The sequence below is a fragment of the Mauremys mutica genome, chromosome 18, assembly GCF_020497125.1.
Source record: "Mauremys mutica isolate MM-2020 ecotype Southern chromosome 18, ASM2049712v1, whole genome shotgun sequence".
Lineage (NCBI taxonomy): Eukaryota > Metazoa > Chordata > Testudines > Geoemydidae > Mauremys > Mauremys mutica.
The window spans coordinates 17,881,441-17,909,096 of record NC_059089.1 but is presented as its reverse complement, the minus strand read 5'-3'; the positions used below and the strand labels follow the sequence as shown (position 1 = coordinate 17,909,096).

At 41.2% G+C, this 27,656-nt stretch overlaps 1 protein-coding gene across 8 annotated transcripts in view; it reads left to right on the top strand.

Moving 5' to 3' along the window:
* FNBP1 (formin binding protein 1) overlaps positions 1–27,656 on the top strand; it is a 146,318-nt gene that overhangs the window by 50,339 nt on the left and 68,323 nt on the right. For all 8 annotated transcript variants that reach the window (XM_044992963.1, XM_044992966.1, XM_044992967.1 and 5 more), the window contains exons 2-4: positions 215–330; positions 8,023–8,079; positions 10,523–10,670. In XM_044992963.1, coding sequence (XP_044848898.1) covers positions 215–330; positions 8,023–8,079; positions 10,523–10,670 — 321 coding nt within the window. The remainder of the gene's footprint in view (positions 1–214; positions 331–8,022; positions 8,080–10,522; positions 10,671–27,656) is intronic.

Genomic DNA, 27,656 nt, shown 5'->3' with positions numbered 1-27,656 from the left:
TCATAAAGCAGCGCTTGAGAGTTACTGTCTTGGCCTCTCTCAAACTAAACTTGGTTAGGCTGATAAAAACCTGTGCTACAAAAAATGCCTGGCTGTAATCATGGAAAATATTAGCAATACTTTCTCTTCAGTGGTGTGTCCTTTTGGGGATTGTTGTTTTTTTAAGTTATCTCCAAACTCAGCGAGACTAAACTATCTATTTGTTTCACTGCAGGATCAGTTTGACAACTTAGAAAAACATACGCAATGGGGAATTGATGTTCTGGAAAAATACATCAAGTTTGTAAAAGAAAGAACGGAGATTGAAATCAGCTATGCAAAACAACTTAGGTAAGTTGATGTCTTCATTTCAGAAGGACTTGAGTAATGTAGGAATAGAGGTTGTTCGTAACTCTGAAATGTTCGTGACTCTGAACAAAACCTTGTGGTTCTTTCAAAAGTTGATAACTGAATATTGACTTAATACAGCTTTGAAACTTTACTATGTAGAAGAAAAATGCTGCTTTTAACCATCTTAATTTAAATGAAACAAGCACAGAAACAGTTTCCTAATTTTGTCAAATCTTTTTTTAAACTTTATTTTTTTTACTAGTTTACATTTAACACCATACTGTACTGTATTTGCCTTTTTTGGGGGTGGGGGTGGAGGGGGAGATGTCTCTGCTGCTGCTTGATTGCATACTTCCAGTTCCAAATGAGGTATGTGTTTGACCAGTCAGTTCGTAATTCTCGTGTTCATAACTCTGAGGTTCTACTGTATTAACTTTTCCCTTTCCTTAGCTCTCCATTTGCTTGGCTTCCAAAAATCCAGTTTAGCAGGCAGAATGGGTTGCTTAAACAGTAGAAAAGAAAAGTTCAAGTTAATTTCACACATTCCTCAAAGTAAATGTGTTGTGTTGTGTATGTGGCAAAGTAGCATCCCTAGTTTACTCATGGTTTATGGTCTGAGTGCAAGGCTGTTCATGGAACTTTGTACACGATAGTAGAGAGAGGCTGAAGAAAGAATGTACAGGGTAGTAAGAGTTCAGCCTTGAGGCTGAATCAAGGCATTGATTTGAATTCAATTGCTTGAAAATCTCATTAGCAGTCCAGGTGAGCCCAAAAGGGCAGCAAAATTGTGAATGCAGCTTGAATGGTGGAACTCATAGAAAAATCTCATGAGAACTTCCAGTTTATTGGTCAAAATGTCATGAGAACAGCCCTCCTAAGTGAGTAAGTGGATGTATCTGAACTGGAACCAGAAAATAAGATCCTACCTGTTTACAATCTGCAGTGAACCTAGAGATTTAGATCCAAACTCTTCCCTACTCCCCAAATTTCAAAGGGATTCAAGTATGAGGTTCTGGCCTATCTCTAATACCAAGGCGTAATACCCATACAGAGCGTGGGAGGTTTGTGGTGTTTCTGCTAAATAGCTGTGCTTGAGAGAAAATGGCCTTTCATATCTGTTTCAGAGTAGCAGCCGTGTTAGTCTGTATCCGCAAAAAAACCAGGAGTACTTGTGGCACCTTAAAGACTAACAAATTTATTTTAGCATGAGCTTTCGTGAGCCGAAAGCTCATGCTAAAATAAATTTGTTAGTCTTTAAGGTGCCACAAGTACTCCTGGTTTTTTTTCATATCTGTGTGACTTGCCATATACAAGGATTGTATAATGAGCTGGTGTCTGGAGAAAACCCGTCATGTACTTACTGACTGCTGAAGAAGAATGTATTGTTTGTCCTAGGATAAACTGATTTAAGTCAAAGCAATTTAAATAATCAGTTTTTAATTGTATTGCATTTATATTTTTCAGTTATTTTCCTAAAGAAAGACTGATTCTCATTGATTGGTAACCATTAAAACAGGTTGATTTGCAAATAAATGTAGTCTTTACACTTAGTTTGGTATTTCTTTTTGCCAATCAGGAGGATAGGCTATGTCTATACACATTTATTTAAGCAGTTATATAGCTTAACTTACATTTATTCCATTTACATTCTTACATTTTTTATTACGCTAGAAAATGTTGAATGATGCACTGCTTATTTTCTAGATGATTACTGTTGTACCTGTGATTTGTGTCAAGCTGCATTTGAATGGAAATTCAAATGAATTAAAAATGCACAAACGCACCATTTTTAATTTTTTAAAATTATATTAAAACTACTTTAAATGTGCTGGATACAAAAGAAAAAAGTTTATCAAAATGTTTTGCATTGAAAACTGACATTAAACAAAGGAAGTATTATCTGTAGTTAGTGAATTGAACTGATTGTTTCTAGTCACAATGTCCTTCAACATTTTAGAACTGATGGATCTCATCCTCTCACACTTAGCTTTTCTTCATAGATTGAAAGAGGAAAACAAGTTTCCCTGCTTTTTCAACTCTCAGAAGGTGTCATAACTTTGAATGAACTAGTAATTGAACTGAACTAGTTGAATAAATAGAAATGAAGAAAATATTCACACTGCACCTGCAGAAAAGGTTACTGCTGTCAAAGGCTGTTTTAACACTTCAGCAAACTCTGGTCCCAGATACTTAGCCAGTGACTTCCACAAGTTCAGTGGTTTGATTTTCTTTAAAACTTTGCAGTAAATATGTACTGCTTCATATTTTTGTTCTGATATAAGAAGTTTAGGCCTTAACATGGGTTGTCATGACTTGAAATTTAGTTTTTAAATAGGTTTATTTTTAAAATAAACCTGTATTTATATTTAAAAAACAATTTAAATTTTAAATTATGACACTGTTGAGAATGCCAAATTCAGGAAAGACTGCCGAGAAATAGGGCAGACTCACCCCAAACTGGTGGTTATTCTATCATTAGAGTATACCAAGCCAGTAACAAAAGTGAACTTCTGTATCACCACACTGGTTAACAAGAAGACAAAAATGAAGTATTCTTAGGCATTCCATCCCTTGGCTCACCACAGAGCCGGTGGACTTGATGATGAATGGTTACTGAAAATCAGTTTAATCAGATACAGGGTCCTTCCAATCCCAAGGGATCAGCCTCTTAGCCAGGTGAATATATAACTCAGATCTTACCCAATAATCGTGCTGATGCCAATCCTTTAGTAACTAAAACTAACGGTTTAATAATAATTAAAAAGAGAAAGAAGAGGAGAGTTCTTGAACGGTTAAAGGATCATATATAACATAAAAATGATTTTCATTGTTCTTAGATCAGCATCACAGCAGTAATGGAATAAACTGCTAACTTGCAAAAGTTTGTGGAATCACCCAAACAGATTGGGGGTTATCAGTCCTTGTTCAAAGCTTCCTTGTTAGAAATTCAGTCCAGAGAAATGAAGCAGGAAATGAAGACAAAATGGAGATGTCTCAGTTGCCTTTTTATATCCTCTGCCATGTGCATGTAGGGTTTCCAGCTTTCTAATCACACAAAACCAAACACCCTAGCCCTCCCCCTTCCCCGATGCCCAACCCCCTGCTCACTGCATTCCCCCTCCCTTGGTGGCTCACACTCCCCCACCCTCGCTCACTTTCACTGGGCTGGGGTAGGGGATTGGGGTGCTGGAGGGGGTCAGGGCTCTAACTGGGGATGCTAAAATAAATCGATCCAACATCAGTAGTTCTTGAACTGTGTTTTTACCCTTATTTGGGTCATGTTTAGTGATTTGATCTGAAAGTTCAAAGGGACACACACACACACACACACACACACACACACACACACACACACACACACACACACACACACACACACACACACTCACTCACTCACTCACTTTATTTCAGAGGACAAGCTCAGAGTATCAAATGGCCAAGGTTCTCAGATACCACAGATACTACCTTAGTTTCCTGCAAAGATGTGTAGATAACCCCTAAGAACGATAGGTATGAAAGAGCATTTCAAACACCATGAACATTTGAGAATTAATTGGTACTACCAAGTCGAGGAAAGCTTCACACCCTACTGCAAAATAAATTTCTGTAGTGCAAATACTACAGGGGCTTCTCATGCAAAGTAGTGAATGCTCTTGACCCTGATCCAGCACTACGTTGAACTTTAAACGTGATATCCCATTGATTTCAGCAGGGCTGGTCACACGCTTAACTTTAAGCATGTTGTCTACAGCATTAGGCTAGTATGCTTCTGTACCTTGAAGGATCAAGCCTTACACGAGAAAACATTTCCCACTGACTGTATTAGCGCTGTGGTTACAGTTCCCAACTTTTAGTTTTGTCTTAGTAAAACAAAACAAAAAACCAGCTGATACAATATGTGATAAATAATGAAACATGTTTGTTTAATCCAACTGCTAATTCTTGTCATACACCTTCTAATCCTTTGCATGAAAATGTGCTCGGCTTGGTGCTTTTCATACAGCTTTAAGGTGATGCTGCATAGTTAGAGGCTCACACAGAGATGACTACTGGACACGTCAGGATTAATTAGGCAACGTGGTGTGTGAAATGCTAGGAGATGGTGCACGTTTTCTTTGGTGAAAATGTCTTCTTAGAGTATTTAGTCTTTTGTGTGCATTTTTCTTATCCTCCTCATTTGTTGCCCCATGAATGAAGAAATTAAGCCATACTGAGAAACAAGAGAGCAGGCATTCCCCACAGGATCCCAATGGCACTCTGTACCTTGGACATGCATAACTGCTTCCCAAATTCCTGCAGCAGTAATATGCTTTGGTTTAAACTGCCATGTTTAATGTTTAGGCAAACAAGGGCGGAGTTTGCTGGTTTAGAGCATCCTTTATTTGGAAGAGGCATAGGAGGGAATAGAGATGCTAATAATGAGGTGGCTTCTGGCTGGCCTTGGTGTGTTTGTGCAAGTGGTGAGGAACGTAAGAAGATTCTCCATCTCTCATTTTGCATCCTGTGCAGGGTGTGGCCAGAACCACATGTGAGAGCACAGTCCATACTCCCTCCAGTGCTCCATGTATGTTAGGTGGTCAAAAGGGATGGGGAGATGTGGAATGAGGGCAGGTTCACCACTCCCCTGGCAGGTGGAGCTGGCTGGCAGGGAGCACCTTTTGAAAGTGTTGGGGAGCTACTGTCCCAGTGCATGCACTCTGGGAGCCCCAAGGGCAAAGACTTGGCCAATACCACTTGTATGGCCATTGTACAGCCATTAACATAGAACAACCATATGAAGCTGGGAAATAATATTATGGCCATTTTACAGTTGGTGTAGGCAGAGAGAAGTTAACAGAATTGTCTGTGGCCCCATAGTGATGAGCTCCAGTGGTGGAGCTGGGATTAGAATATGGAAAGTCTGGGTACTCCAGCATAGGAATTGTCTATGCTCACTCACTAGGTCATGATGCCTCTCTCTTGCTCTCACCCCTTTTCCCATGGGGACACTTGAACATTGCATGTGACATTATTAAATGTCATAATACTAACTAGCACCGTGAAGGATATTCACCTTATGAATCCTCCTCTGCAATTATTCCTGAATTCAGGACAGGCCTTCTCTAGAAAATCTGCCATAGACAGATCAATAATCTTATCACCTATATTTGCTGTGGATGTGTTTTATCATTAAGGTATAGAAGTTGCTGTTAGTAAACAGACCTTAATGTTTCCTGAATTTGTGTCCTTTAATGACACAATGCCATAAATACATCTACATTATCTTGCTGTCAGTGACCAGGTGAAAGCTGTACGTGTCAGTCAGATGTGGAACCTTGGAGAGGAAAATTTGGCAGGGAAGTTATGTGGGGAAGTATAGTTTAAAGAAGAGCAGGCCACAGTATAGAGTGGGGTCGGCAACCTTTCAGAAGTGCTGTGCCGAGTCTTCATTTATTCACCCTAATTTAAGGTTTCGCGTGCCAGTCATACATTTTAACATTTTTAGAAGGTCTCTTTCTATAAGTCTATAGTATATAACTAAACTATTGGTGTATGTAAAATAAATAAGGTTTTTTAAATGTTTAAGAAGTTTCATTTAAAATTAAATTAAAATGCAGAGCCCCCCGGACCAGTGGCCAGGAGCGGGGCAGTGTGAGTGCCACTGAAATTCAGCTTGCGTGCCACCTTCGGCACACGTGCCATAGGTTGCCTACCCCGGTATAGAGCATGAACACCTCCTGAGGTCCTGATGCAGTTTTTACTCTGGCACAACTCCTGTTACCTTCACTGGGAGTCAGGCAGTGTCACACATATGATGCATTAGGTCCCCAAGGGAAAAGAGGACCTGGACTAGCCATCCATCCACCCAAGGAGCAGCCCTTTGAAATCAGCTGTATAGAGGCAACTGCTGATATGATCTCTGATCACTAGACCCGCTAAATTGACCGCCGATGCATCGATTGCCATGCATCAATCCCCCGGTAAGTGTAGACAAGCCCTTAGTATCCGTCATCAAGTGACCTTTTGGATATGGATGATAAAATCTTGCTCTGCACATTTCTTCCTGGGGGAGCTTTTTTGGTGTCCACCCCCCTATTTTGAAAAGTATAAATTTACAGATGTTGAATAGCTTTTGACTGGTTTCCTTGGCTGCATCTCCACTGTACTCTTAAGTTAAAGTGTAAAGAAAAAAAGAAAATGGGGAAGTAAAAACAGTTTGATGGAAGATGTTTGCTTAGGGTAAATAATATAGTTGTCTTTGCAAAAGAGGAAATGGGAAATGCAGACAGTTAGCAAATAAGGAAATAAGTACCACTGAAAGTGAGGAATAGAGAGGTGTGTATTATGGGAACCATGATTGCTTAGCGTTATGAAACTGACGTGTGACAATACGAAATGCCAGGTTCCTTTATAAACTGAACTTTGTTTGATTTCAATATGTTGCCTACCGTTCTGCATTGAAGCCTTGAAAAAATCACCTTGGCAGGTTTATTTATCATCCTATAAGAACATAAGAAAGGCCGTACCGGGTCAGACCAGAGGTCCATCTAGCCCAGTATCTGTCTACCGACAGTGGCCAATGCCAGGTGCCCCTGAGGGAGTGAACCTAACAGGCAATGATCAAGTGATCTCTCTCCTGCCATCCATCTCCATCCCATTTTCAAAAGATACTCTGTGAGCTGTGCCAGACTGACAGTAGGGGACGAATATCCCTGTGAAAAGGAGAATGTTATAACTCTGAAGCTATCAGCACTGATGAGCTCCACTGAGTGAATGGCTGGCATACAGTATGTTAAACTCTAGATTTGCCATTGGCTAGGGATTTGTAGTGCCTGGTTTCTAGGAGAGAGCTGCTCTGTCCCAGACACAAGCAGTCAAATAACATAGTAGGATTTTACAAGAGAGTGGATAATTTGATGACCAATAATAATGTATAGAATTATATGTGATAAAATGGGGTAAACAGATTTCCTGTTTTTCACTGCATCAGATGATCACAACAATTAAGAAGGAATTCCCCCTTACACCATCTGTGCAGCATCCAACAGCTGGCCAGTGTTTCTTCACCTTCCTTCTATGCATTAAGCAGAGGCCACAGCCTGAGGGGGATTACTAGACTTAATGGACCACTGGTGGTGTCCGGTATAGCAAATCATACTGTAATGGGCTGGTTGGTGTGTATACATATTGCTGCTGTTTCCTGGATGGAATCAGAACAGCTCAACTGCATGTCATAGGCCTAATACTTCTAATAGCTGCAGGAGGTTCTTCTTTTGCTCAGGTAGACAAGGCATGTGCTTATGGAGCAGGACAATCTGAGTTCAGTCACCATTGCCACCATGATGTTCAGGATGCGCAGCGTAGTTACAGCCGTGGTAACCATGGATTTGCTAGTGTGTTTGCACGTTAGGCTAACAAAAAGCACTGAGTAGAGAGAGAGATGTATCTACTTGTTGTATATAATCTTACACTTAGATTGTAAAATCTTCAGGGCAGGAACTGTCTCTGTTACACGTTTGTGAGGTGCCTAGCACAACAGGGGGCTGGCCTTTGGGCACTACTGCAATACAAATAATAAATACAGTAGTAATACAGTAATGTATCAAATCATTACAACTAATGCTGGGGTGATGAGAGTGTGGGAGGATGTGGAGACTATCTGGTAATTTTAAGATACAACTTATTTATTTGTTTGTTTGTTTTTAATTTCAGGAACCTTTCAAAGAAATATCAACCCAAAAAGAACTCCAAAGAAGAGGAAGAATACAAGTATGTTCTTTGTCAACCTATGGGTGGGGATGTGTCTTGGTGGGTGGACAGAGGGGAGTAAATTATCGAGCAGCAAGTGTGATAGAAGAATATAGAAGTCCTAGAAATAGGCCTTGTCTACACTTGCAGCCAGTGGTAGGATCTGTGTAGCTACATGTCACAGAGAAAAGCAGGCTGCGTCCCCACTGTGATGTGTAGCTACACCTGGCAGTGAAAGGCTCCCGGACAGTGAGGAGGCTTGAGGAAAGTCACCAGCAGGGTGGAGCTGCCAGAGCCTTTCCCCACTGCCTCCCCTCTGCCAGAGCCTTTCTCTGCTGCAGGAGTCTTTCACTGAGGTGGGGAGGCAGCCGGACGCTACACTGCTAAAAATAGCATTGTAGATGGGGGAGGCACTGCTTGGACAGATAGCAAGCTGAGTAGGGTATATAACGTAAGGTTCTAGCATGTCTGTACTCTACTGGCCTAAGCAGTGCCTCACTGTCTACACTGCTGTTTATACCCATGCTGCTGGGCATGCAGCGTGTGTACTCTACACGCCTCTGTAAATGTAGACATAGCTGTACAAAAGACCTATCTGCTAATTATGGCTTAATAGTAAAGCTCAAGGGGGTTTAAATTTGGTCCTTAAGCACCCAGCTCCCATTGAACATCAGAGGACATTGGGTGCCTAATTTTTTTTAGGCCCCTTGGAAAATCCCAGCCTTATTAACTGAGGCTTAATCTTGGTTCCTTTGAAGTCAATGGCTAAACTCCCATTGATTTCAGTGGAAGAATCAGTCCTGGAATGTTAGAGCAGAGCTTTAAAACTGCAGAATCCAGTTATGTTGTCCAGTCCATTTTATTAAATGGATGAAGAGTAAAGTGATGACATCAGTTAGTGGAGGAATGGGCAGTTCATGGGGAATAGGGTGAAAGGAGGAGGATTTCTTCAGCTGGATTCCCCATCTCCTGGGGCAGAGCTGGGTGCCTGACTTGGTGCTGCTGGAGATTGTTGTATTGCCTCAACTGTTCCCACTTGACCCAGAAACCCAGATGGTATCTCTAGTGGCAGGGACAGCTAGAATGGTGCTGGCCAGATAGGGGGTGCTGCTTCCAAACGGCTCCTCCAATGGCTGACATTGAGGAAATGTATGCAAATGAGGATGGAACACGTTCAATTATCTCTGACATTGATTGGATCAAGAGTAATTCTTCAAACTGAGCATCCTAGAATGGGAATCTCCCAAAGGACAGGCTGTCAGACCTAAACTTCACATTTCTTGTCTTAGATCAGTGCACCCAGCATTTTCAAAGTTAGTTAACTGCAGATTCTTATAGATGGTTGCAATGCTGCTTGACTAGGACTGATAAGTGTAGCTGATTCCAATAAGGATACCTTTTTGGTCTCTCTCCCTTGCTGTTCCCCCCGCCCCTTGCGTAGCTACCCCTCTTTCAGACTTTTCTTTTGCTCCTCATTACGTTTGTTCTCCCACCCACCCACACACACACTCACTGTTGCCTCTCTTCATTTGCTTCCCACATCCCCCTCTTATTACTCTCACTTTTATTCCTACCCCTTTCCGTTACCTTTGTCCCTTTAAGTACTGCTATCATTTATGGGCTCCTAGCATGGGAAGCTGCAACAAGCATCTAACACTAATAGGATAATTCTAGTATCTAGAAGTGCAACTCTCCTTAGCTGCTCTCTCTTCCAATTGGTCAGCACTCCAGCACTCTGCTGGCTCAGTTCTTTGCATGCCAATGGTATAATCTGCCTTCCTGAAATTAACCATATGCATGGAAGCTTAATTTTTTTTCCTTTTTTAATAATTCATGGAATGCAGTGTTACAGAATCTGTCACCCATGGAAAATAAATGTTGTGGCAATCACTAGAAGCTGCTAAAGAGATACAGGGATGGGGGGAAATACCTCACAAAGTATTGAGGACAAACACCTTGCAAAAAGTGAGCATCATCATGAAGGGGTTTTAGATAAACTCTGATGGATCCACATCTAAATAATGCTTAGAAGGTATTTTTTCCTTTCATTTACTAGTATATATGTATCACATTAGCCAAATGTTAATCATTTAGGCCCCTGTCCTGCAATTCACTGAGATAGGTGTGCTGCTACGCCTGTGTGCAGCAACAGCAGGATCAGGGTCATAATGGTTAGTGAAGCCAGAAGATATTTTTTTAATGGTTTTTAGATTGGTAGAGCCCAAATGCTTTTGGTATTTATAAGAGGCCACTGTAAAACTATTATTATGTCATGGTTTTTTTCTCAGAACTGCCAGTGCATGGCAGGAGGCTCTCTTTCAGTAAACTCCTGTCAATGAACTTGTGTTAAGATCCCATCTTGTGCAGTAATACTGAATGCTGGGAAGAATGCAAGTTCCCTTTGGAGTGTGTGTTCCTGAAAACAAATGGACTAAAAGTATTGTGTATTTTTTGTCCTTTGCAGGTACACATCATGCAGAGCCTTCCTAGCCACCTTGAATGAAATGAATGACTATGCCGGCCAGCATGAACTCATTTCAGAGAACATGACTTCTCAGATCACTGCGGAGTTAGCACGCTTTGTGCAAGAGCTGAAACAGGAAAGGAAATCGGTAATGGATTTTTTTTTACTTGTTCACAATTAATTATCTATTTAAAGCAGATGATTAATGGTAGTAGAATTCAGTGGTAAATAAATCTTTTAACAGGAGGTTAACACAAAGTTACTAAACACAATCAAGGTTTACTAATGAACTGAGCATAGGCAAAAAAAAAAAAAAATGGGTTACATGCACAGGCCAAATCACGGAACTGTTTGAATCAAACGTTATAGCATCAGACAGCAATGCCTGCAGGAAAACGTTCTCCAAATAAGGTCATAAAACTCATGTGTGCTTGAGGCATCTTCAGCCAAAAAAACATGGTTTGTACAATAGTCTAGTGTTTAGCATGCAATAAACAGAAATGCTTCATCTCAGAGACTAGCTGAAAGAATTCTGATCGGTGGACTGGACCACCGTCCCTTACCTCTTGCTAGAGCTGGTTAACAAAACTTCGTCTAAAATTGTAGTTAATAAAAAATAGGTGTTTTTGGGGTTTTTATGCAAATTTTTGTGATGGAGGGGGAATCCATTTTTTGACTCATTTACTCCCACTCTGCTAAAATTAGCAAAGGTGTATGCTTGTATCCGTTTCCAGGTAGTAGCTTATGCATCCATGGTCCTTATACAGTATGTGTCCATAGCTGCTTTTCGTCTGCAATGCCTGGAATTTAGAAAGGCAGATAGGTAGGGCCTGGTTCTCTCCTGTTTTATCCCTTGTGTAGATGGTCACCGCTGTGCAAAGTGGGCAAACAATGCTACAAAATTATAGGTCTCCAGATGGCAGTATTTGCACCCGCTTTGCACGGGTAAATATCTACACAAGGGGCAAAGCAGGGGAGAATCAGGCCCCAAGATTTCATTTTTAAACAAGAACTCTAGATAGCTAACAAATTAGGGGTCCAGCCTGAAAAGTGCTGAGTGAGGGTTGCCAACCTTCCAGGATTGTCCTGGAGTCTCCAGGAATTAAAGATTAATCTTTAATTAAAGATTATCATGTGATGAAACCTCAAGGAATACATCTACCGAAAACTGGCAGCCCTATTGAGTAATTGGGCCCAAAGCACTTAAGCACCTGCAGATAGTCCCTCTGAAAGAGCTTTGCTTGATTGTGGCCCTGAAAAGCATCATCTGCTTAGTACAGTACGAGGAGGATGAGAAGTCTGCCTATTGTGATCGTATATCTTGGCATGCCTTTAATTTGCAGAATGTCAAACAGTCTTCTGAGGTCATGATGACCAGTATTAATAGCGTGGGGTATATCTACACTGCAGTTAGACACCCGTAGCTGGCCCACGCTTCTGAGGCTCAGGCTTGCGGCGCTTAGAGTGACCAGACAGCAGGTGTGAAAAATTGGGATGGAGTGGAGGGTAATAGGAGACTATATAAGCAAAAGACCCCAAAATCGGGACTGTCCCTATAAAATTGGGACATCTGGTCACCCTAGTGGAGCTGTTTAACTGTGCTGTAGATGTTTGAGCTCATGCTGCAGCCTGAGCTCTGGGACCCTCCTATCCCAGAGCCCGGGATCCGGTCTGAGACTGAATACTACACCTCAATTAAACATCCCCTTAGCCCGGGCCGGATGACGCTTTTTAATTGCAGTGTACACATACCCATGGAGAGTACTTTCTATATAGACCCCATGTGGAAGGTCCCTCAACCACCTCCATCATCTTTCATCCAGAATATCCATGTGGTATGATTGCACGTTTGCTCACAGTGGACTTCCTGCTGCCAGAATGATAGAGTGTATCATTGATGGTGCAAAAAGCAAACAGGGGGAATGGACAGAGAGTCAATGGAAGAGAAGAACATACAAGGCCAAAGAAGGAAGCATGCAAATCTAGTATTCTTCTGTCACTTCAAATGTTTCAGCCCATAATTGAGGGGGAAATTTTTTTTTTTAAAACAGAAAGATTCTGTCAGTTAATTAAGACAAGACAGTTGGAACATGTGTCAATTAAAACACATTTCTGTGGGTGTTTTATAGCAAAAGGAAGTGGGATTTGGTATCTTTTTCCTGTGAATAAAGTGACTGGTATTAATGTGTAGTAAAAGTGAAATAGATACACTGTGAATGTGTGATGCATGAGTGAAAAGTATTCGTGTCATTCTAATGAGATCCAATGCAGAAGCCAAGTTCAGACAGCCTGTTGGGTCTATTGACAGTAGCTAATAGCAGTGATGGCATAGCAGACAGTATGTGACTATAAAATTTACTTGCTGTTGCTGGTAGCAATGGAAGACTGTGATCCACCGTTGTTGGTTTGTGTTTGTCTCATGAATGTAGAATGCCTGAACTGTTGAGTCCTTGTCTGATTTGCGTAGCTTTCATATTGATGAGTAATATTGAAGAGCAAGCTGCTATTTCCCTTCAGGCTATTTTCAGACATATTGTACATCTCTCTGTTGTTTCTTGCTGTAAAACATAAATAATGCATCACTCACACTGGGGTTTGTAGGAGGGGAAAACTGTTGGTGTGATATTTATCACAGAGGTTTGATATTCTTGCAAAAACATTTATGATACACACTCATGAATGGTTCAGGATTTCTGGAAATATGCTGAGGAGGGCTCTGCCCTCTGTTTGGGATAAATATATAATTAGACCCTGTGCTATAAATTATTATAATTATAAGCTATGAGAAACGAAGGATGGTCTAATGGTTCTGTCACTAGGTTAGGGTTCAGGAGACATAGGTTCAAATCCCTGCTCTGCCCCAGACTCTTAGGTGACCTTGGTCTCTCTGTGCCTCAGTTTCCCATTCGCAAACTAAAGAAAATATCACTGTCCTACCAGACAGGTGTGTGTTGAGTATAAGTACATTAAAAAAATTTGTGAAGTGGTCCGATAATAGAGCATTGGGGTACAGATAAGTACCTTAGAGGGGTAGAAATTAATATTTGTAAAGTACTTTGAAGATAAAAAGGGATTATTAGTATTCAAATTTGGATATATTTATTGTTAATTGTATGACATATTCAGAAAATATTGATACTCGACATTTTAAACACCCATGGCTTGATTCACCAGTGTTTCACTCCAGCTTCATGTTGAGATAACTCCCTCGACTGAAATGGGTTGCACCAGTATGAAATGGGAGTAAAGAAATAGTGAGTCATGCTCAGTATGTTCTCCCTTTCTAGAGGTGAATTTCACCCATCTCCAGAAGGCCAGCATGAGGCGTATACCTCCAACTACACAACATAGGGCTTACATAGTGTGTGGGCTCTGTGCTGGGTGAATTTCACCCTGTGTGGTGTTTAAAAGTATTACTGGGTTTGTTTGACTGCTGTGAAGGATGAGGTAGGTGAGGGACCGACTTCTGTTGGTGGAAGGGACAAGCTTTTGAGCTTCACTGATCTCTTCTGGCTGTGAAAGATACAATTAATGTCTGCATAGATAACATATTGCAGATTGGACAGTTGCTACTAGTGAAAGTATGGGGAGAGGCTTTTGATCCAGTATGGCAGATATGTCTGGAGGCTGACAGTGGCCATGCAGTCAGTTGATGAAAAGGCAGGTACTTTGTGCTGCTTCTGTCTTGGCCTGGTTTGGAGCTCAGTGAGAATCCTGGCTGCCTTATGTTTTTAGAGAACAGATCACATGCTTTGGTGCGTGACCTTCTGTCAGTCACGAGGGAGGTGTCAGAAAACCCAGGCAAAGATTATTTTTGTGAAATATAAATATGTTTGGCGGCAAAGGTCAAGTAGTGCTTTTAATTTTGTCACATCATGCGTTCCACTTCGAGTCTATTTTTGGTAGTAAACTCGCTTGTTTGCATCTGATGGACTCCATGGTACTGGTGCTGGAGAAGAGTAAATAATTCTCAGGGATTCTGTCCCCTTTATTCACACTGAATAGTTACCTTACTCTTCAAGCAGTGGTACTAATTTCAATGGGAGTTTTCATAGAGTAAGGCAGTACTCAGTATGAAAGAGAGTGGCAGAATCTGGTACTTATTGGCTTTCACGCATTCACATGCGTTATTTATGTTATGGTAGAACCTAGAAGCCTTAACCATTGTGCTGGGGGCTGTACCAGACGCATAGATAGAGACACTCTGTCCCAAAGAGCTTGCAGTCTAAATAGACGAGACAGACAAAGAGTGGGTGGGGAAACAGAGGCACAGGGGGATGATGTGACTTGCCCAAGGTCACCAGCAGGTCAGTGGCAGATCTGGGAATACCCAATCTCTAGAGTCCCAGTCCTGTGACCTGTACACTAGATTATGCATCTATAGGAGCTATGGACACATGTTTTCAATCCAACTTTTTAATTATAAAAGTTTAAAAATAAGGTTTATGTTGCCAGGTAAAAGCTGCACAGGAGTCATTCATGAATGTAATGAAAATATCCAATTAACTATGGAAGATTCTAACAAGCTTATACAATAATACAATCTTATAGTCATGTCTTTCATACAAAATACAACTCCAAATGCTTTACAAAACTAAATACACCACTATCCCGATATAACATGAATTTGGATATAACGTGGTAAAACAGTGCTCCAGGGAGGCGGGGCTTCGCACTCCGGTGGATCAAAGCAAGTTCAATATAACTCAGTTTCACCTATAACGCGGTAAGATTTTTTGGCTCCCAAGGACAGCATTATATCGAGGTAGAGGTGTAGTACTATTAGAAAGTTAAGTAACAGCCGAGAAAGAAATGAAGAGAGGGGGTAGTAAAGAAAATATATGTTTAAGGATCATGATAATAAATTATTTTTATTTATCTACCTCTTTTCCTCCCGAAGATTCCCAAACCTTATTGCAAACTTAACAAACTGACATACACAATTATATATAGGGATCATGCGACCAATTGTGAAATGCAGTCAGCTTTGGGGCAAAACATGACAGCAGTTTGATATGCAAGGATACTCAGTGTTTTAGGATAGGAAGTGAGGAAGAACACCATATCCAATTGGAAAATACAGGGTTAATTTAGGTAGGCAGAATGTAGTTAACTGGTTTAGAATTTGGTTAGGACATTGGTGTTAATATCCCTTCTCTTACTAAAAGTGCCATGGGAATTTTTAATGACCACAGGTGCTCAGAACCATTGTTTTATGTCTCATCTGCAAGCTGAGATTTGGAAAGCGATGGAGTATCAGTGAGGCAGATAGCTGTAGAAAAGTTAGTAAAAATTTAATAAATCAGATAACAAACCTCTGCCCATAGTTGATAACTAGTATCTTCCACTGTGAAATTCACACTTCCAGATCCACACTGCAAATAACTATGAATACATTGCAAAACCTCCAACTGACTAGCAACTGCAGCTTGTTTAATGCTGAAGCTAGGGAGGTGATAAATGCTAATTGTGGTTAATGGTTTGAAAGAGGAAGACCCATTTAGAGAGAGTTGAGAGTTACTTTTTATATACCCCAGGGCTATTTCTGCACATGAGGAAAACCTAGTGAAGGTCATTTTCTGGCTGTGTGCCCAGTCAATGCATTTACTATGAGTGAGTTTCAATGTAAGAAATTTTATTCTGACTTTTGTGCAGGTTGAGCTATGAAATGCTTAAAATTATCTCCATTAGTTTATTGCATGAGGGTTTCTCATCAGGAAATAGTATATCTTATAATAAGTACGAATATGGTTAACATATTCTGAGATATTGCATGAATAATGAAGTGTTTCTCAAAGCAGTGAAACAGGATGTCTTCTCTAGCTAGTGGCACTTCTTTTTAATATTGTGTAGGAAGATTGAGTCTGAGAGGCCTAATGGGAGGAGAGGTTGAGCATACACACCATGCACATCTCATCCAATTGCATTCCCTTTGTGATCTATCCAAAGTAGCACTGAAATGGACCTTTGTGAAATCTATTCTAATGTAAGTGAATGAAGGAACAAAGATGATATAGTAATAGAACCAGAACTGCAGGTGGATATGTTGGTTAGCTGGTGCCACAGCCAGACTATATATGAACGTGTTTATGTTTCCGTAACCATGAAGAAGCAGGTGTTTTTAATTAGGGCTAGAGTATTTTTTTAAATGGAAAATGATACGTAGTAATACACACATGCATACATACACTTTTATATGCATAGGTGCACTAAGACCAGGTTAAAAGTATTAATTACTTAAAAATAATGCAAATTGTTTGAGTTGAGGTTTTAATTTGCAAATCTAGTTGTGTTTTTTTTTAAATGACTGTAGGATTTGTGAAGAATTGCCATATTTGTCACAGGCAGATGTCATGTGACAGCTTTATGGGGAGATTCCTGCCGTTATTGCATCTTTCTGTTTAATATTAGTAGAAATGGAACTTGTTCAGTGAGAGGATCCAGATGGCAGGGTGTTTTATGGGGAGCCAGAAAAGCTAGAGGTAGCTAACCTATTATTTATTCCAGGGTTGTTGGCATGTTTCTAAAGCCCAAAATATCTTTAGTGTTAATGCAGTATCATGGCTTTATGAGCAACAGTACAATACAGTGTAACCCTGATTGTGTGCTTGATCATTCAAGGTGCTGAGCACTCTGACTCTGATCCAGCAGAACACTTGGTGCTTAACTTTTAAGTATATGAGTAGTCCCATATCAAGGACTCGAGGGTGAGGATGCACATTCTCCACATACTCTGCAATACCCATTTCTGAGCACGCAGATTCCATGCCCAACTGCCCTGATTTGATACCTGGCCTATTTCCCCAAGGCCAGATGGTTCAGCAGAGCCACTCGAAGAGTGGGCCGCTGGAGTAGCGCATCGCCAGGGTCCCTGAAGCTTTGCTCCTGTGGAGTTCTTCTATTGAAACTGCAAGACTGAAGTGCTGCAGCGTCCCATCTCTTCTACGTCCTGCCCATCCTCCTGTCACTTCTAAGCCCCCATCACTGCCCATCCTCCATCGACACTAGTGCCCTCTGGCCACATCCACTCCAGGAAGCTTCTGCAGTTCCCAACCTGTGGGGCTTAGTGAAGCTCCAGGGATCCCTATAGCCACTCACTGTTACACCTCCTCCTCCTGCAGCAGCTCTCATGCTACCAGGCCCACAATGCACCTTCTGTTACATGAATGTCCTAGGAAAAATTGCTCCTCTTTGCATAACAGGAAATTTTCAATAAGTAGGATTTTGGTTATAGAAATTTAGCAAGTGGCATAAAATGCCATAGTCCTATAAATGTGACTGTCACAAACTCTTTCTTAGGTCTTCTCTCTGTCCATTAGCAATGGCCCTAGTGGTACAGATCAGTAGCCCTGGGCAGCTAGTTCTGCCCCTTTTGTACTGTCACCTTTCTTGCTTTTGTTCTTAAGGCCATGGATTCTCAGACTCTGTGGTCTGTAATCATGACTCCCTCAGTCTGTTCTGCTTCAGAGAAAGACAGGATTACTTCTAAATTATGATTATTTTAGTTAACCTTGCCTGTGGTTGGCTGTTCTTAGAGTGTGCCTTCAAAATAGACCTACTTATTGGTTAGATATCAGAAACAGTCAATTTAAAGATTATCTAAAAGACCAAGGTTAAATCACACATCTGAAAAACGCCAAATAAACAAACACACACATGTAAAGATAGCCATGTATTTCATGACACTGTTCACAGTGCTAAACTTTGCTTACATGACTGTTGTTACAAACAAGAGAGAGAAAACCTCAAGACCAGTTCTTAGAAGCAAAGATTTCTTTTCAAGAGACAGCATTTCCTGCCTCTCAGGTTAACTGATCGAGAGGGAAGGCAACTTCTCTCACCTTCTAAAACAAGGAGGAGTACTTGTGGCACCTTGGAGACTAACAAATTTATTTGGGCATAAGCTTTCGTGGGCTAAAACCCACTTCATCAGATGCATGGAGCGGAAAATACCGTAGGCATGTATATATACACAGTACACGAAAAGATGGGAGTTGCCTTACTGTTGAGAATAGCCCACTTCCACTTTAATTGAATTGTCTCGTTAGCACTGACCCCCCACTTGGTAAGGCAACTCCCCCACTGGGTAAGGCAACTCCCCCACCTTCTCCTCTGTCCCACTCTGAGAATCCTGTTGCTGGCCAGTGTCAAAAACAGAGTACTGGACTAAATAGATCACACATCTGATCCAGTATATTTCCTATATCCTACATGGGAGAAACTGCAACTGCCTATATACAAAGTGCTGCCATATGCACAAATTAAATAAAGTGGGTAAACAGAGAAAATTATTACTTTCTCTAATCTCTTCCAGCTATAGTAATTTTAAGAGTAACTTATAACAATATTAGGGAGAACTTTTAGATAGAAAGGTTAATTGTTAAATTGACAGAGCTTCTTTGATATTAACCACTATGGCGCCAGTCTTATATTATGCCCTTTGGAATGATAAACAATGAAAAGCAGAGAAGAAAAAAGCAGCTGGTTAAAATGTATTCTACTATATCATCATTTATTTAGACTATGTGAAGGAGTCAGATAGAGAATGGAAAAACCCTTGTACTCAATCTATTTTGAAATGTCCACACATACAACACTTTTTGCTGAACCATCTGCATGTAAATTAATCGAAGATAATCGTGCTGCTTTGCAATATTACTTCTCCATGTACTTGCAATATAAATAGAACAGAGTGACACAAAGCTGAAACTCAACCCACGGGGACAATCGTTGTTTGTTTCTGCAAGACAAATAAGGCTGTTTCGTCACAACCTTTGATAAGTAAAATGTTTCACATGATCAATTTCTAATACCGCACAGATAGCTCTGTTCTGTTCTCGCTTATGTCCTGTGTGTCTCTCAGAGAATCTTTTTTAAGTTAAAATTACACACAAACCTCCATGGCTCCCACAGTGCAGTCACACAATGTCGTTGTTCTCCTTTGGAGAATTTGGGATACATTTTGTTTCCACCCTCAAAGGGGCAGACAGAGGCTAAGTGAGAGACACTGAGATGGCATACATCAAGCTCTGCTGCCAGCAATCCCAGCCTAGCTGGAAAGAATAATGTCTTGTCTACACTAGGGAAGTTTTTCAAAAAATTCCCACCATCATTGACCCCAGTTCAGCTGCATTTATGTTAACAATGCTGAGAGCTGTAGTGCAGATAGGCTGCTTCTGGTGTTCTGTCTAAGGGGTTCGCGAAAGATTTAGGCTATGTCTACACTAGAGAATGTGCAGCAGTGTAAGATCTCTAGTGTAGCTGCTGTATGCCAATGGGAGAGAGCACTTCTGTTGACGTAATTAACCCACCCCCAATGAGTAGTGCTAGCTGTGTTGGTGGGAGAAGCTCTTCCGCTGGCATAGCACTGTGCACAATAGTGCTTATGCCAGCATAATTTATGTCACTCGGAGGTGGAATAGTCACACCCCCTGAGCAACATACGTTTTGCTGACATAAATGGTAGTGTAGACATAGCCTTAAACTGAAAACTGACTGAACAGAATTCAACTATAGACAGTACACCCTCGCTGTAATGAACCCCTCGGGATCCAAGCCATTTGGGGTTGTCATAGCAGAAGAGATCTGCTGCAGCGGGGGCTGGCAGCTCCTCCAGGCCCGGGGCTGTGGTGGGTACTGACAGCTTCTCCAGCTCGGGCCTGAAGGTGGGATGCAGGGACCGGGTTCATTATATCCAAAGGTTCATTATTATGAAGGGCATTATAGCATGGGTGTACTGTTTACAGGCAATAGATTTCCAAAGGGGCCTGCACCTCCATTTGAAATTTCCAGAGGGGTCCACAAATGAAAAAAGTTTGAGAACCATTGTTCTACACTTTCTGACCCCACAGAAGTCAATGGAAGTTTTTTCATTGACTTTCATAGGACCAGGATTTCACCCCATGTCAAATACATCTCCAGTGAGCATGGTGCTTAAAATAGCTCATTTACCCTAGGATTCAATTTAAATGTTAAAAAAAAAAAAAAAGAATACAAGTTGATAGTGTACCTTTCAAAAATTAAATTGATTTCCTCTTCTAGTTAAAACATAGTTATTTAAAATTTATTTATTTATATTTATACAAAGCCCTAAGGGTATCCCTTTAGGATTTTGTGCACTTTTCCCATATATTTAAAAGTCTAAGCAACTGAATTTGTTAGTCAGTATTCCTGGTCCATCAGAAAAAAGCTTGTTATGGTGCTTATTGTTTGTGTTGTGCTTTGTGTGCCCGGTGCTACACTTTGGGTGAACTGTGCCAAACAAATAACAGGTCTCATCGCCGCAGTGCTTAGAGTCCTAAAGGTAGTGGCAAGCACAATACAAAAAATTAATAATAATACAGAACCATCTAGCTGAGTATGGCCGTTAATTATGGAAAACTCCTGTGAAAGGTGAAGTTGTTTTAAAGAAAGAGAGAGAGGGAGCTTTGGCAATACGTATTTGGAGTCTTCATCCATTCGGGGTGATGTGAAAGTTCCTGTGTACTGACGGAAAGTCTCTTTGTCCTTTATGGTAGAATCCCATATAAAGTGATGTGCCCCCAAAAAAAGCGCCATTATATTGTACACAGGAATTAAAATACGGGCCTGTCTGCCATAGCCCAGTAGCTCGTGTGCAATAGGAAAGGGCCTGATTCCAAATGGAAATACTGCAACTGGAGCGGCTCAAGCCCACGATTTGGATGTTCTTTGAGAAGAATTGAGTGCAGCCCATGTCCTTCTGGGGATGGACAGCTGTCGGAGGGCTTCTTTCTTCACCCTTCCGCTTTCCTGGTCCTTCTCGCCTGAACAGAGAGCAACAATACCCGAAGTCCGAAGGTGCAAACAATTTGATGTTTATTGGGGTGATCTTTCAGCAAGCTTAAATCCAAGGTTTTTCCCCCTTATTTTTCAATCCCCAGTTATGTATGTCTAAGTTTAAGAAAGCTGGAATAGAGTCTTAAGGACTCAGGTTTCAGATTATTACAAACAAATTACTTAAAGGGGCACTGTCAAGGCCAGTAAGTCTAATACCAGACCAACCAGATCCATCTCTTTTTTTGGATACAGATGTATGAGACTATTACACACTTCTCCTGCTGTTCCCATCTTCTGCATTTAGGTAAAACTTCCTCTATGCAGAGAGCCAACCCACACCCTACTTTGGGGGCTTAGGTTCTGTAGTCCCTCTGCACAGGAATGCATTTTGCCCTCAGAGAACAAGACAGTAATTAAAGGATGGTGTGCTGCCTGCTCAGAGAACAAAGCAGGCAGTAGACAACCTCTGCGTCTGTTCCCTCATCTGTAAAATGAGGGTAATGCGCCTCACCTTGTACGTGAAGTGCTTTGAGACCTGTAGGTGAGAAATGCGATGCACTATCGTTTACTCACCAATCTGCGGTAAGATCATTTCAGTGGTCCTCATGTTTCTCTGTCGTACCTGGGATCTGATTTACAGAAGTGCTGAACAGTCACAGCTGTAACTGAAGTCAATGGAGGCTGAGCTTTGAACATAGGAGATGTTGTTATATAATGTTAAGTGCTCTGAGAAATCAGGTTCTAGGTATCTCAAATTGGTCATCCAATATTAGTGGAAGCTTTTTATTTTAATTTCTCTGTGTCTCACTTCCCCATCTGCAATATGGGGATAATAATATCCCGCTCAACTCACAAGGGTGTTGTGCAAATAATATTGTTTGTGAAGGACTCAGAAACTATAGTGATGAATGGCATAGAAAAGCCCATGAGACAATTAATAATTCTGTCTTCAGAGCAGTGTTTAAATAGCGTGCAGTAAATAAGGCATGGGGCCAGACATTGATCAATGAAGAGAAAACAAAATAGTAAATAGTTGCTCATTAAGTGAGTGCTGTCCATTCTGTGCACTGATGAAGGCAGGGATCCTGTTGAAAATATAGTATGTGATGATGTAATGAAAGACTGTTTGATAAGGCCTACATTAAATTTGGCATTCCCTCACTTTCAAGTTCTTGACTTTGTTCTCTTAATGTAGTTTTGTGTTTATAATACTATATAAAGGCCAATCTTACTTTGCTTTTCAGGAATAGCCACTTCTTTACTTTTCAGCCATGATCAAATACACAATCAGTTTAATATCCTAAAACATTTTTTCTTAGGGGGAATAAATGTTGCAGCTACAGGGATATGTATTTGTTGATCATGGTAATTTTTTTTCTTGAAGTCTGTACTCCTGTGTATTGCAAGTCACAGGGGAGAAGGGAGTTTAGACAGGCCCACAGAGGGGATTGTACTTGGAACTGTTATCCCCCACCCCTCGGAAGGGGGCTGAACTGAGACTGACCCAGCTGGAGAGCCGGGGTCAGAGGACTAAAGGGCAGGTGAAGAGCCTCCAGGTAGGAAGCCATCCCACAGCAGGAACCTTTGCATGCAACCTGGCCAAGTAGGGCACTGAGAGACACCCTGTTGCTCAGACTGAGATTGAGTCTGGGGAGAGCTATAGAGACTTTTAAAATGGAGGGGTACCATGATGGGCCCTATTGGACAGTGAAAATACTGAGCCCAGGGAGGGCTGCAGGACATTACTGAGGACTTTGAGATAGGCCTGATTGGACAGTATACTCTGGAAGGGGTTTGTTTTTTTCGGTTTTGCACATGAACATTGTGTGACGTGGTTGGAGGGCTCAGTCACTGGAGACCTGCTTAATATGTGCGGCGGGCAACAGGTGGCACCATGAGCAGAGGAAATTGAGAACAACTGCAGGTATGCGCACACTTGACCGGGAGCACTCGAGAGGTGAGCACACTCCATTACACACCTCCCATTGAAGTCAAAGGAAATTTTCCCAATGGCTTAAAAAGTAGTTGAATCAGGCCCCAACTCCATTCTCAGAGGCCATCAGGTGATAATAGGTCTGATTCCCCATTGGCCTGCACCTGGTACACTCATTTACACTAGTACAAAATGGGAATAAAATGCTACTATTCTGATGTGGTAGTCTTTTACACCCACTTTGCTTGGTGTAAATGATGATGGTCATGAAGGCTATGGATATGTTTTACCTGAGTTGTTAAGCTGTTCAACTCATCTGTAGGTCAGATGCCTTGAAAAAAGTATTTTTCCAGAAAAATCTCAAGGCTGGCAAAGTTGTTACCAGAATATCTAGACCTTTTAGTGAAGATTAAAAAGTGGTTTGGAGAGACTTAAGAAGGAAACATTCACATTATTGTGATATAAATGCCTAACTGCAATGTTACTGCATGTTGATTTGTCATGTGAGTAAAAGGTGCAAGACAGAACCCAAAGCATCTGAAAATTCTGCCGCATATCATAGTATAGTCAATATCATCAGAAGGGCAATGTTTTTTTTTTTAAGTTTTCCCTGTATTAAGTTTTCTCTTTAGGATTTTTCTCCATAGTTCATTGCATTGATTTGCTTAGTTCTGCAGTGCCTCTGAATGGTCCCGTTTTGGGTACTACTCTTTCATATATGCTTTGTATTAGTATACATGCAGTGTTGTAGGAGCCCTGTCAGTCCCAGGATATTACAGAGACAAGGTGGGAAAGGTAATATATTTTTATAGTATCAATTTCTGTGGGTGAGAGAGACAAGCTTTCGAGTTTACACGGGGCTCTTCTTCAGGTCTGGGAAACCCACCCAGGGGCAGGTCTATGCTTAAAATGCTGCAGTGGCACAGCTGCAGCGTTTCAATGAAGATGCTACTACACCGACGGGAGAGCTTCTCCCATCATCAAGCTACCCCTTTCCTGGAAGTGAATTAATTAGGTTGACGGGAGAAGCCCTCACGTTGACATAGCACTGTCTACACTGGAATTGCGGTGGGCGTGTTAGGTGCTTATAACTGTGTAGCTCAGGGATGTGGATTTTTCACACCCCATGGCACCATAGTTATACTGATGTAAGTTTGTAGTGTAGACCTGGCCACAGTGTGTGTCAGCGGAACACAAGGTGGAGCAGATTGTTTAGCATAAGTAGTTACCATATATTTCAAGGGACCATTCAACGTGAAGTGGCCTGTTAATACCCTTCCAGTCATAGGTAGGAAAAGGGAGGGAAGTAGCTGGGGCGGGGGCAATGTTAGTGGGTTAAGATCATTGTATGAATCCATAAATCCAGTATCTATATTCAGTCCATGGTTTTTAGTGTCTAGCAAAGTTATGAATTTAAGCGGCCAAGCTCGTCTTTTGAAAGTGTTACGCAGGTTTCCTTTGAAGTTGAGGACTGATAGGTCAGCTGTAGAGTGATCGCTTTGTGAAAAGTTTCAGAGTAGCAGCCATGTTAGTCTGTATCCGCAAAAAGAACAGGAGTACTTGTGGCACCTTAGAGACTAACAAATTTATTTCAGCATGAGCTTTCGTGAGCTACAGCTCACTTCTTCGGATGCATAGAATGGAACACACAGACATGAGATATTTATACATACAGATATTTATAAATATCTCATGTCTGTGTGTTCCCATTCTATGCATCCGAAGAAGTGAGCTGTAGCTCACGAAAGCTCATGCTGAAATAAATTTGTTAGTCTCTAAGGTGCCACAAGTACTCCTGTTCTTTTTGTGAAAAGTGTTCACCTATAGATCATGGGGTGTTTTGGTCTTTTATTGTTTTCCTGTGTGAGTTCATTCAAGAGTATAGTAATTGTCTGGTTTCAGCCATGTAGTTGTTGTTGGGCATTTGGTGCACCAGCATGTGTATCTTAAAAGGTGTGTTGGGAGGGCGGCAGGGTGTGTGTGTGTGCGTGCATTGCAGCAGTGAAGATGTCTGCAGGTTTGCATCTGTTGTTCTGGCAGGGTCTGGTTCTGCTTTGTGTTGCAGTGTCCTGATCTGTGGGGAACTTGCATCTGATGATGAGCTTGGAGAGGTTGGGGGGTTGTTTGAAGGCTGGAAGAGGTGGTTCAGGAAAGATTTCTTTCAGGATGAGATCCCCATCGAGCATGGGTTGTAGTTGTTTGATGATACCCCATAGGGGCTCCAGTGTGGAGTGGGAGATGACAAGTAGGTTGTGTGGTCGAGTTGGTATAGAAAGAGAAACTGTGTCAGCTAGGGGTGTGTGGTTATGTTGGTATAGGCAGAGAAACAGTCCAGAGGAAATAGAAGGACAGAGACAGCAGCCCACTCCACTGCACATGTCTGAATGTATTGCATGCCAGGCATGCCAGTGATTGCATCCTGTCTGTAATCTGACTCCATTTTTTAAATAAATAGCTTGGTCAAGTCAGGATTTGAGCATTCACACTCAGAAGGGAATGCCATATTCCTTATCTATCAACTGCTTAAATAAGCACATTGCTGTGACTCAGCTGCATAAATTTGTGTAAATAATTAGAAGTGCTGATGATCCACATGGTTTCCTGAATTATTTGTCATTTTCACATGTGCTGTATGTGCAAAATATAGAATAGCTAATTAATGGGAGCATCAGATTTGGTTAAAAACATATTCTCTCTCTCTCTCAACTTCCACAGACTTCCTGTGTGACATTGGGCAAATCACTTAATTGCTCAGTGCCTCAGTTTCCCCATCTGTAAAATGAGGATGATGATACTTCACCACCTCTGTCTAGTACGTTGAGATTTGTGGATGAAAAGTGCTATGTATTATCATTCACTCTATTAGTATATCTTACCCTTATCACTACATGTAGTGTTGTTGTAGCTGTGTTGCTCCCAGAATATTAGCAAGACAAGGTGGGTGAGGTAATGTCTTTTATTGGACCAACTTCTGTTGTTGAGAGACACAAACTTTCAAGCTTACACAGAGCTCTTCTTCAGATCTGGGAAACTAAGGCTATGTCTACACTAGAGATTGTTGCCCCCATAGCAACTATGTAGGTGAAGCCAGACAATCACTATGCTCTCAAATGAACTCTCACAGAAAAATGAGAGACAGAAAATGCCATATCACTATCAATCATCACCCTCAAATTAAACCTGCAGGATACTTTCAAAAGACGAGCCTGGGAGCTTAAATTCGTAACTTTGCTAGACACTAGAAATCATGGACTGAATAGAGAGACTGGATTTATGGTGTATTACAACAATCTGTAACCCACTAGCAACCCCTGCTCCCTTCTGCTTCCACCTCCCCTTTCCTCCCTATGACGGGAGGCGTGTTAGCAGGCCACTTCACCTTGAATGTCCCTTGAAATATGAGAAGCCTCCCTGTCCACTTAGCACTGTCACTAACCATCGGAAGTTAGGTCAACGTAACTGTGTTGCTCAGGGGAGTGGATTCTCCACACCTCTGAGTGACATAGTTACAGTGACATAAGTTTGTAATATAGACCAGGGCTGAAGATCCATTTCCTAGATCTGAAGAAGAGCTCTGTGTAAGCTCGAAAGCTTGTCTCTCACCAACAGAAGTTGGCCCAATAAAAGATAGTACCTCACCCATCTTGTCTTTCAGTTATCACTACATTCCGGCATACCTCCGATCAGAGAGACATAAATGCTACAAGACAAACTGGTTTTGTTTACAATCTCATTTAGAGAATAGCTGTAAGAAAAATACCAAGATGCAGAATTTGAAATTGAGATGACACAATTGTACAGTGAAATACAGAAAATATTCAAACGTTAACTCTGCAGAATAAGACAAGACCCTTTTCATGGTCTTATTGCTCCATTCCTATAAAATGAGTTTCTTTCAAAATGAAGCAGCATCTGAAGAGACCAGTGTTTGTTCAGATCATGATTAGCTGCTTCCGTCTTGTACAGTTACAGTAATTTGTAGAGTTCTGTTTTGTAGAGAACATCAACCTGAAAATAACATTTATAGATCGTACACATTTAAAACATTTTTGTTGATTCCAGTGATGCCAGTTGTGGAAATAGGAGATCTCATGTTCATTCTTTTCTTCTTGTTTTGCTTTGACTGCAGAATTATCTCTAGCCACTAAATTATGTTCTGTTAAATCCTGTTTTTTCTGTCTGTCTAATCTATCTATCCGTTCCCTATTTGTATTTATGAAACACTAAACAGTTACACTAAGGGCTTTGAGCAGGTATAGTGCTCAGGAATCAGCTCCCTTCATACATGGCAGCAAATCTGCAAGTAGAGAAGACAAGGAAACCAATAAGCATTTATGAAGGATAGCTACAGGCAGGAAATGCAGTGTGAAGAAAGGTTTCAGAGTAGCAGCCGTGTTAGCCTGT